Source organism: Sinocyclocheilus grahami, unplaced genomic scaffold, assembly GCF_001515645.1.
Source record: "Sinocyclocheilus grahami isolate Dianchi unplaced genomic scaffold, SAMN03320097.WGS_v1.1 scaffold299.1, whole genome shotgun sequence".
NCBI lineage: Eukaryota > Metazoa > Chordata > Actinopteri > Cypriniformes > Cyprinidae > Sinocyclocheilus > Sinocyclocheilus grahami.
In genome coordinates, this window is record NW_015505478.1 from 369,004 (window position 1) to 381,445 (window position 12,442).

Here is a 12,442-nt window from a genome sequence, read left to right on the forward strand (position 1 = left end):
GATTTCTCGAAGTTCAATTAATTATTAAACAAGCCTGTCTGCCACAACCTCCCTTCAAACGTAAAGATGAAAAGGTGAGGTGGTGAAGGCAATAACAGCGATTCCTAACCTCTTGAAGTACTAAATTAGGACTTTTAATAATACTATTAGGATTGTCATAACATTGTTAAGCAGTTAATTAACTGCTTCACACATTCTGCTACTTTTTAAGGAAAGAAAACAAAATAACAGGCCTATGTTTAGTCAATTTGTGTGGATCACACTTACTGTACAACATAAGTGCATGTGTAAAAACAGCGGAAGATTTCTGTGACACTGCTGTTTAATCTCACTCACACGCATGAGTATAACACTTTATCCTATTTTCTTCCCATAAAATGTCTCAGTCAATCAAGCTAATATAAGTTTTAGTTTTAGTGGCACGTTAAAAAATAAAGACAAAAATCTAAGATTACGAGATTAAAGTCGAAATATTTTGAGAATAAATTGGAATTACAAGAATAAAGTTGAAATATTTTGAGAATAAAGTCAAAATTACGAGACTAAAGTCAAAATATTTTGAGAATAAAGTTAAAATTACGAGAATAAGTTGACATACTTTGAGAATAAAGTCGTAATATTTTTAGAATAAATTGGAATTACAAGAATAAAGTTGAAATATTTTGAGAATAAAGTCAAAATTACAAGAATAAAGTCCAAATATTTTGAGAATGAAGTCAAAATTATGAGAATAAAGTCAAAATTACGAGACTAAAGTCAAAATATTTTGAGAATAAAGTTAAAATTACGAGAATAAGTTGACATACTTTGAGAATAAAGTCGTAATATTTTTAGAATAAATTGGAATTACAAGAATAAAGTTGAAATATTTTGAGAATAAAGTCAAAATTACAAGAATAAAGTCCAAATATTTTGAGAATGAAGTCAAAATTATGAGAATAGTCAAAATATTTTGAGAACAATTTCAAAACATTTTGAGAATAAACTCAAAATATTTTGAGAATAAAGTCGAAATTATGAGAATAAACTTGAAATATTTTGAGAATATTCAAAATATTTATTTAATGTGGCATGACAGATCGCTGTATTCACCTCATGTGAATCAATTAATTTATCAACTTTATTCTCATAATTTTGACTTTATTCTCAAACTATTTTGACATTATTCTCGTAATTTTGACTTTATTCTCATAACTTTTTTCCCCAAAATATTACGACTTTAATCTCGTAATCTTAGTTTTTTTTTAACATGCCACTAAAATGCTGTCATAGTTTTTCACCCACAGAATTATATATTTTTTTGTTTGTTTAACAGTGAATTATTGTATTCATGACATTTTAAAAATATAATTTATAACACCAAATAATATCTAGTATAATATGAGGAGCACAATTCTGGTCGATGAGGGGCTACTTGAGTCGAACTGAAGGGCCTGTGGGAGCACATAAGACAAAAAGAGTTAGGAAACACTGGCTAAAAAGGCAGATATTCAGGATGCTAAAATTGATTCTCTAGAAGCCAGAAATCTGTGCCAGAGTTTTGGTGACTTGATCCTTGACATTGAGGGCTCCTCTGCACTCCCTCCAGCACAGGAGAAAAACTAATTTCTAGCAAACACCAGGGATGCTAGGAATTAACTTTACAGTCAAATCATCTTTTGTAGTAATTGTTCATGAAGTAACATTTCAGCACAGTTTGTATTTTGTATGAAAGAATGAGCAGGAATGTAGTTGTAGCTGCTCAGTGTATTTATGTGACGGTGGCATTGAATTAATTTTCTTTATGCTCTGACATTTTTGAATCGACTATTTAATCTATCAGGGCCACATAAACAGTGACATTCTTTGGCACAATCATGATGGCTTCCTTCCCAGCACAGAATGTGAAGGATCGCTCTGTCTTCAATACGTTGCATACAATGAGTCTGAACGCGTTCCAGAATTAATTATGATATTTCACTAGAAGCCAAGGAATGACATTGAGATTTGGTGGACATTTCTGGCACAGTATCATTATTCTCGTTCTCTCTTCCCCTATCTATTTCTCTCTTGGGTCCTAATTAACTCCCGAGGGCCTGAGAGCCCTCTGACACAGCTGTCTGTCCCCTAAGGCCAACTGTTCACTATGCTGTTGTGGCCAGGCCATTTCAGCCCCATTTACTCCTCAACTGCACTTACTGGAGAGCAAACAGCTGCAGCTAATAGTGCATAATACTGTAATGTTGACACATACACTCACAGACACACACCTTCAACAATTACAAAATGGATACACTAAACAGACAGGGCAAGAATGGATATTAGGGGGATATGAATTAAAAACTCACATAACCAACACTCAGATGCTCACCTGTACTCAGCTCTGTATGAAATGAAAAACACTCGAAACACGCATATGAGATCCATAAATATTTATGGAAAAGGAAATGGCGTGGCGTGTGGCGTCCCATACTTGGAATTTGTGCTCTGCGTTTAACCCATCCAAGTGCACACACACAGCAGTGAGTAGTGAAACGCACACACACACCGTGAACACACATCCGGAGCAGTGGGCAGCCAATGCTTCGGCGTCCGGGGAGCAGAGGGGAGTTCGGTGTCTTGCTCAAGGGTCTCACCTCAGTCGTGGTATTGAGCGTGGAGAGAGCGCTGGATATTCATTCCCCCCACCTACAATCCCTGCCGGACCTGAGACTTGAACCTGCAACTTTCTGGTTACAAGTCCGACTCTCTATCCATTAGGTCACTGATGCTACGGTGTCTTGGAAGTGTGCCTGAAACCTTTTTCTTTTGCAAGTACCTTCATGCATAAAGTAAAGTATTACTGATTGGATTTTTTTGGGCTTTGCTTTTTTGCTTAAGACATTAGTAGATGGTTTGGAGTCATGTGGATTACTTGTGGATTTTTGTGATGTTTTTATCAGCTGTTTGGACTCTCATTCTGACGGCACCCATTCACTGCAGAGGATTCAGTGGTGTGCAAGTGATGTAATGCTACATTTCTCCAAATCTGTTCTGATGAAGGAACAAACTCATCTGCATCTTGGATGGCCTGAGGGAGAGACTTTTCTTTTATTATTATTTTATGTTTTAGTTTTTCATTTAATTTGGCCCATGGCATCAATTCTCAATTAAGTGTGTGCCTGACAATTGCGTTTAAGTTCTAATGCAAGACCACAAGATTTTTAACAGTTTTTTCAAAGACTAATTTGCCTACGAAAAAAGTTCCAAACAAAGCAGAACAGTTGCGTCTCACAGCAACGCTGAGTGGTGTTTCACTTTTTTTTTTAATAATTCAGTGTTTTTGAATGAAAGGTCAGTGATACAATGACCAGTTCTTAAATACAGGGGTCATGAATGAATCAGCTGGTTTGAATGAATCATTAAATGAATGATTCTTTGATTCACTTATTGACACTTGCCACACTTAAGTACATTTTCAGCAAATTTTCACTTTTGGGTGAACTATTCCTTTCTTAGTGCTGAGTTATAATTCTTTACCAAGAAATTCTAATTAAAATATAAAACTGTTCATTTCTTTATTAGGCTATGCAAGATACTGTATGTGAACATCTAAGCTTCCTTGAAACAATTCTTCAAAGTCAACTGAAAAGTCAACTCATTTTTGTTCTATAATGTGATGCATTTCAAAGCGAAGAAAAAATATTCATTGAGAAAATGTGGGGTGGGAATCAATTTGATTGTAAATAGTGGCCATTTCATATTTGAATGGAGCCAGACTAAATGAGAGTTTGCTAAAACAACAACTAAATAGCTATTTGGATATTGGTTAACATTATCCAATAGAAAATTAACGAAAAAGGAACGTCGTTTCAGAGGAAGTTATTACATTTTGATTAAAGATTCCGATTTCTTTTGAATAATGTGCACCGATAAACCATTCCCGTGCAATAAGACCAGGAACAAGCATTAAGACAGTCAATAGAATCCATTTTGATTTCATGCTGACTTTAATGATCACTTCAGTTTTGAGCTGATATTTCCAAGTCATTAGGATGAGATACTGCAGCTCTTAAAGCTTTTCTGTTTGGGTCAGGGATGCACTGATTTATTGTCATTTGCCAACCTTAACTTGATTTGGACTGTGAGAGAGTGAGAGAGTTATGGGACAGAAGCATGTGGGACATGGCGTACTGAAATATGACAATTTTTAAATTGGGTTCTAAAGGGCACATGGAGAGCCAGGCACAGGCAGTCACAGAGCGAATGACGGAAAAGAACAATTAGCCAAGCACAGGGAAGCCACCACACCACCACCCAACATCAGTTACCCCACAAAGACCAAATCACAACCCTGTTGCCTGTCAGATGGAACTGGAGTTGGCCAAACTCATTAGATACACACACACAAAATCATCCGCTCAGCTACCAGCCACTTAAGCTGCCTCCGTTTTATTCAGAAAGCTTTTTAGACTTCAAGATTTGTGACAAGCTCGGGGGCAATATGTCTCTTCGGGGCCATTTTGAGATTGTAGTAATATTGGAAAGCATTTAGGAGACTGATTCTATTGTAATATATGCTACTTTTACCCACTTAGCAAAAACTGTCAGAATAAAAACACTAATAGAGAGAGTGCATGGGTTGTAGAGAGATAACAACCTCTTCCATTTTGAAATAACGTATATTATACAACATTTCAAGGAGTTCTGGATGCTGATTGGTCAAACTAGCATTCCAGCCATCATAAAATACACCATATTTAATCTGACACAAATGAAAACAAGGCTGCAAAGGAATAGCTGTACAGTGCATTTAATAGGTTGTACTGTTGGTCTCTTGATGCCAATCTTTCGGCTAATAAAACAATGAAAAAATGTTTCCGGTGGACAAAATGCACATACAAAATGAAAACACGGGCTACCGTGAAAATTAAACGTGACCTGGAACCTTAAGACAGTACAACTTATTCATCAGGCTGTACTCGCTCCCTTGTGCACTCATTTTTATCCGTGTCAAATTAAACATGCTGTCTGTCTACCCTGGCAAGGGTCCACAGTAACCGCAATGTTGCAAAACACTCGTTCTGCTGCACAGCACCAACTATTAGTCTTACTTTACATGTCAGAGAATATATCTGCAAGTATAATGATGCCACTTAATGAATTTACTTAATGTTTTAATTAACATTTATGTCCTTATTATACGCTAAATCACACTGTATTGTGAATATGAGTCTAAAATTGAAGAACACAGTATTAGTATGTAGTTACACGGTCATCAGATCGAAACACTCACTTGTCTGTCATCTCCTGTCCGTTCCAGCAGAGAGAGCTGTTGAGTGCCATCGGCTCTTTGCTGCACAGAGCTTCTCCGAGGCCACTGTAGAACTGACTGAAGCCCCTCAGACCCGAGATAAACTCCCTGCGGCAGACAGAGAGGAAATTGAGAAAGTAAGAGAGCAGCAGAAAGAAGAAAGAGAGAGAAAGTGGACTTGAAGAAAGATAAATTAAATTAGATGGTGTGCACAAAGAGGCAAGATTAAAAAGAATCCGTGGAACAAAGATACAGGGATTTATGGGAAAATTGAGGGGCATGGAGAAAAAAGAGAGAAAAATCAGAAAAATGAAAATGGGCTTGGGGTCAAACGCAATGTGAAACGTGATCTACTCCATTACTTGTCGTTTCCTGTCAGGCTAAGTTGATTTGAGATGCTTTGACTGTTAATTGACATTATGCTGGAGAAGAAACAGCCCACTGTGTTTGGCTCGGCCGCTCTCATCTGTTCATCAGAGCGAGGGAGAGTGGAACTGCACAGGACAGAGGGGGCAGAAGGCAGCTCAATGTCACTCACACGGCAGGAGACAAAGCCTGTGTTATAATGAGCATCTCTCTGTCACTATCAGCTTGAACACACATACACACACTGCAACTAACAGCACAAATACACAAACACACACTGCATTTCTCAACTCATGTACATACCTCCACCCACAATGACTCATGTGCCAGATTTGGACTGATTTTGAAAACAACGAATATCTCAATTAATTATTTCTTTATGTAGACTATACATTCAAAAGGTTGGGGTCAGTAAACGGTTATTTTAATTTGATTTGTTCTTTTAATTCATACTTTTATTCAGCAATGGTGCACCAAATTGATCAAAAGCGACAGTAAAGACATTTATGTTACAGAAGATTTTTATTACAAATAAATGCTTTAGTTTTTTTCGAACTTTCTGTTAATCAAAGAATCTTGAAAAAAAAGGTTTCTACAAAAATATTAAGCAGCAAAGTTTTCAACATTGATAATAATAAGAAATGTTTCTTGAGCAGCAAATTGGCATATTAGAATGATTTCTGAAGGATCATGTGACACTAAAGAGACTGAAAAGAAAATTCAGCTTGGCATCACAGGAATAAATTACATTTTAAAATATTTTTTTAGTTCTTTATAATAGTTATAATAGTCTTTATAATAGTTCTTTATAATAGTATAATAGTTCTTTAAAATTATAATAATATTTCACAATATTTTTTAAATTTTTGTTTTTATTCATATAAACGCAGCCTTGGTGAGCATAAGAGATTTTTTTCAAAGGTACTGATCTCAAACATTTGAATGGTAGTGTACAGTATGTGACATCTTACACTCAAGTACATTTTTTTCTAATTTCTTGTCTTTGATGTTGAAAGAAGTAGAAGAAAAGTACAGAAATAGAAAAAAGGTGCATGTCGCCCCTGTACACAGCATCTCTCAAATACTCAAAAGCACAGAATAGACTGTTTGATTTGGTTGTAAGACCCCTAAAAAGGTCAGTGAAGATCTATACAGAAAAAACATGAAGGAAGAGAGAGAGCCAGAGGAGGAGAGAGTGTGAGTGCTGAAGTGGAGAGTCTATCACAGCATCTCAATGCACTCCACACAAACAGCATCAGAAGATGTGAGCTGTATGAAGAGATGCATGAGAACGGCATTATGGTTGACTGCAATTCCTATTTCTCAGATTTATTATACACTCATTAGATTTTCACTGAATTGACTTGCTGTCAATTCTATAACAGCAATGCTTTGCAGTCCTCTTGGAGTGTTTAGAGCACTTGAGGACTCTCAAGAGATTCAAATAAAAACAAGAACATTTGTATTTTCAGCTGCTGATTGGCATTTTTAAGAGCTGAAAAAAAAGATTAGTAAAGAGTAGTCAGGTCATCCTCATGTTTCATTACGGCTGAATAACAAGGTCAGCCATTAGAATCAGTGAGGCAGTTGAGCTCCAAAAGCACAGTGAGTGCCATAAAAATGTCCATTTATTTTAAACAGACTGGAATTTAATTCATTGTTTGTGTTCAGCCAGTCAAATATGGTGTTAAGAGCTGTCGCACAAGGTCTGAAATCAGAATATTTGGAAGTGCAAACAGACACGTGCACCGCCAAACCCAAAGTGATGCACAAATACCTGCCCTTTTGGTCTTTGACTTATAAGTGGCATTTCTGCAAGATTTAAAAACAAAAATGTATATATTAGTTTTTAATTAAATTTGGCCCATGGCATCAATTCTCAATTAAGCTTGTGCCTGACAAGTATGCGCCTGCATTTAAGTTCTGATTATGCAAGATCACAAGATGATTAACTGTTTTTGCAAAAACTATTTTGCCAACGAAAATAGTTTGAAACCAAGCAGAACAACTGCATCTCACAGCAACACTGAGTGACATTTCATTTTGAATGTTTCAGTGTTTTTGAATGACTCAATGACCAATTCTTAAATACAGGGGTCACTTGCTTCATTCACATGTGAATCAGCTGGTTTGAATGAATCATTAAATTAATGATTCTGTGACTCACTTATTAAAGGGGTCATATGATACAATTTAAATTTTTCCTTTCTCTTTGGAGCCGCCACCTACTGGTGCTTTAATATAAATAATAGTATAATATTTTTTTTCCCAACACTTTCAGGTTGATTTAAAGTTGCAATCTAAGGGAAGTAGTGACAGACCTTTTCTTTCATTTGTCATCAGTCTAAACTTTTTTTTTAAAAATATAACAAAATTCAACATTCTCTTTTAATTCAAGCTCAAATTCAAGATCAAGTTCAGACATTTTACAAAAATACAGCAAATGCACAGATAACTTTAGGACTTAAACTATTACTCTAGGAAAACAGTTTTCATGTTAACTGTCTGATGTTTTTTTTTTAATTCACATACAAAGTTTTTGAAAACTGAATTATAACATTACCTGCGCCGTCCAAAGAGGGTCTCATCGGGGTCAAAGTTCACCGTAGGACGATTGTGGGGCACCGACGAGGCAGCTGCATGTTCTGCCGACAGCGCCACGGCACGAGAGACCCGCGGGGGTGCGTGTGCACATATCCCGCTCACCTGTGAACAGGAGAAGATTGGAGGGCTAAATGTGATCACTCTTGGACACAGTCCTGGAAGACGTCCAGCTGAGAAAGCAATTAATGAGACAAACTGTCCCTGCAAAACTTCCTTCCCATTCAGCTAATTGTCTGGCTGATGGTGCCGCATTTGCCTCCTGTTTGTTTGTTTGTTTGGGTTTGATGACAATAGGATTTACATAACAAAACAAGGCATTGTTGGGTCTGTCAGACACTCTGGCTGCGCTCTTTCAATAATCATAACCCTTTGCAGACGTTGCGAAAGTAAACAAGCCTCTCATTCCCTTTCTCATGAGCACTAAACGCTATTGTTTTTATATGGGACAACATAATAATAGTAATACCCCTCTCCCACACTGGCTGTGTGAGATAATGGATAATGTCTTGCCATTCTTTCAGGTGCAATAAAAATGCAAATGCCTCTTAATGTTTAGCTTGTGGTTTAATGATTTGCCGCTGGCTTAATTTCCCATGGGGCCTGGTCCAGGGCGTAATTTTGCCATGTAATGCTTGTGGCATATTGCGCCTGCTTGTTCATGAATGAATATGTGTGTGTCTGGGTAAACAGGCTCTGGAATTCTGATGGGATCTGGGACAGGAGATCAATAGTACAAGGACATCTTCATGCGGACTGCGGGATTGGTCGCTGTAGCTAAACATAACAAGAAGATAAACTTTTGAACATGTTCTGAACCATTAGTGGGTGGGGTGACTAGATTCACCCTACAGTCATTCATAAAATTTGCACACACACCAACAAATACAGCAACAAACTGCTGTTGAGCTAAACGACATGATTATCAGAGTAGATCAATAGAAGCTCTTTCTAGCAAGCAGCCCAGGGGAGGGTAAATAGATACTGTTGATGTGCATGAATGTGTGTGTGTATGTGTGTGAAAGAGATTAAGAAAAAGAGCAAAACACAGAACAAGACAGACAGAGACAAAAGCGGTACGGTGGAAGATCGGATCAGTGCGCCTCGACACAAATGCAATCCTGACGCAACATATTCCAGCACTGCAACACTTTCTACCATTGCTTTTTTGTATTTTTCTGTGGTTCCACAGGTAATATGATATCTCACTCAAACCCAAGCTATTTAAAAGTGCAGGTATCGAAGTTACAAACTACTTTATACAAAAATAGCCAAGCTATGTTCAAGCTACTCTGTCAAAAAAAGAATGTGATGAAAAAAGTGGAAAAACATCTTACAAGTGATGTGCAATATTGTTTACTTTATTATTATGCTTATTTAAAAAACATCTTTTTAAAAATTAAGGTAATTCTATAAACGAGAACATGACTTGATGAGTAACTTACATTTTAGTTACTTTCAGTCGAAATAGTTACACTATAGCCTGTGTTATAGTTTCTGCGTGCGCTAGTACGCTATGGTATGCGTGACGTAAAAATCATCATAGGAGAGTGTGCGCCAAGGCTTTGCGCGGACATCTGCGTGCCTCCCATTTTTTGTGACTTGTCCGCGCGGTCAGTAGGCTACAAAAGCACCAACTGCGCATGCGCAAGCTGTGTGAATAAGTCTGTTGCTACTCGAACCTGTACAATCCGTCGATAAAACGATATAAAGACAGCCAGATGTGCAATAACTGTGGACAATTGTTTCTTCACATGTTTGTTTACTGTTCAAGCCAATCTACTGCGCAAGTATGGAACACGTCCGCAGAGCGGACCATCAGCGTAATGCTTTCCGTAGTATAAATACAAGTAGTCCACGTCTGCGCTGTCCGCGTAGGCGTCCGGATTGCTCATGCGGAAAGTATAACACAGGCATATGAAGGCAGATCCTGTAGGAATCCTGTATTTTAGCATGAATGATTCAATGAATGATTCAATGACTCGCTTTTAAATACAATCACTTGCTTTGTTGCTGAATGAATCAGTGTTTTTGAACAAATCGGTTGAATGAATGATTAATTGCCTCACTCTGTGACTTGCTGCCACCTGGTGGAGTAATGATGTAAATTACAATTTTTTTGAAACACGTAACAGGCAAGCGGAGTGAGTTATAAAAATATGTTACAGTCCCAGTGCTTTTTTAACGCTGATATAAGCTATAAACAAGCACATCAATCACAATACACAACGCTTCTTCCTTAAACCCCTCTAAAATGTATTTTGGGATGCAACTCATCATATTAATATAGTGCTTTCACTAGTTAGCAGTAAACCTGTTGTTGCCTCACCTGAATATACTTGTATATTTGTGTTGAAAGTCTGTGACGTGAAAAGCAGCTTTATCTGCAGACTGCAAAGTATACATTCAAATATGTTCCCTCCTCCAAATCATTTACACTGGAACAGCTCTTATTAATTTCTAACTCAAATGGGTGAATTGTGACTAAATGTTTCAGACCTATTGAAAAGAACCGAATCAGAAGAGTCATATCGTATGTAAAATCAATCATGTCTATAAATCTAAAACAGAATACTGTACAAGTCTTGTTTGCTCAAATGTAATATTTAATAAAATAGCATGGCTGCTGAAACACTTCATGATTTAAAAAACAGCAATGGTACCATTTATTCAGCAAAGCGAATTTAGTTAAACTAACAGCATCGCCACTTTCAAGCAATGGTACTGCTTAAACCCGGACACATCAAACACTCTCCTCTGCTCATGTTAAAACACTCATCCCAATGGATTCTACTCTAACTATCAATTGCAAACCTGCATGTACACTATCCACTCTAATCCCAGACACCCACACATTCTTCCCTAATGCTCTCTGTGGTGTGTGCTCATGGGAAATCATTAGTGGCCGGTCTGAAACATGGCTCTTTCCTGCTGTAATTTACTCTGTGTTGCGGGTCTGTGTCCCTACGGCCTTGATTAATGTGATTGGGTGTGTGTTTGTCTCTGTGTTAGTGTATGTGTGTATCCAGGGCCCTTGGGGAGCTGTGGCACAGGAGTATAGAGCGGGTTTGTGTATGTGAGACTGTGTGACTGTTTCTCTCATTAGAGGGGTATTAATATCAGGCAGGCGACAGAGGATGTGCTGGCTAACAGTAACACTGAGATAAGCGGCGTCTCACAGAGAGGCTCTTTAAATATCCAGGGCCTTTTATCTGTGCCTCACACACCCCTGAGAGAAGCATTAGGTCCAGACACACACATACACACTCATTAATATAAAACAAATTCACTCTTACATACACTTCATGACATGAGTGCGCAATGTTTAATACAGACATACATCCTAAGCTGAAACAATGGCTTATCAGCATAGCTGAAAATACAAAATGAATCATATGTGAAGGTTAAATGATAAACGAGGCCCAAGTAGAAGACAATGCTGGGATTTCTGCTGAGATACTAAAGCAATAAGCCATTCATGACCACATGATGCAGTGATTTTACATTGGTTAAGAGTTAGCGGTTCTCAAACAGTGGCCCCGGGGCCCACTAGGGGGCCTCAGAAAACATCCAAAGGGGGCTGCAGGATGACTTAAAAAAGTATTTAAGTTAATTATTAATATATTGTATCCATCACCAACAGGGAAAAAAAAAATCAAGCACTTATATGCTTGACAATAACTACTATTAGGCAAATCAAATACTTTCATTTCTAAATCTAAATTATAATGCTAAAAAAAAAAACACACACACAAAATCAACATGTGGACTCAAATCATATTCAATTAAATAACTACTGTTTTTACTGAAGAACATGCAGCTGTAATATTGTGTTGGACAATGGGGGCCTTTGAGTCAAAAAGGTTAGAGTAAAGAGGACTTTACTTGTTTAATACTAATAATAATCAAAGCCAGATTTAGCCAGAAAATGGGAGTGGTGCAAAAGTTACTAGCACTAAATTGCTGATTAAAATGCTGCCGAATTCAGCCGATGTGCAGCAACAGGTGGGTGTGTACAGTGGGGAAAAAAAGTATTTAGTCAGCCACCAATTGTGCAAGTTCTCCCACTCAAAAATATGAGAGAGGCCTGTAATTTTCATCATAGGTATACCTCAACTATGAGAGACAAAATGAGAAAAAAAATCCAGAAAATCACATTGTAGGATTTTTAAAGAATTAATTTGCAAATTATGGTGGAAAATA

The 12,442-nt window shown here is 37.3% G+C and overlaps 1 protein-coding gene across 1 annotated transcript in view; it reads right to left on the bottom strand.

Moving 5' to 3' along the window:
• The window catches only part of LOC107601117 (glypican-3-like), a 72,597-nt gene that overhangs the window by 44,545 nt on the left and 15,610 nt on the right, over positions 1 to 12,442 (bottom strand). Inside the window, exons 3-4 of the mRNA XM_016293148.1 lie at positions 8,202 to 8,344; positions 5,255 to 5,380 (exon numbers count right to left, since the gene is read on the bottom strand). Of these exons, the coding sequence (XP_016148634.1) occupies positions 5,255 to 5,380; positions 8,202 to 8,344 (269 nt within the window). The remainder of the gene's footprint in view (positions 1 to 5,254; positions 5,381 to 8,201; positions 8,345 to 12,442) is intronic.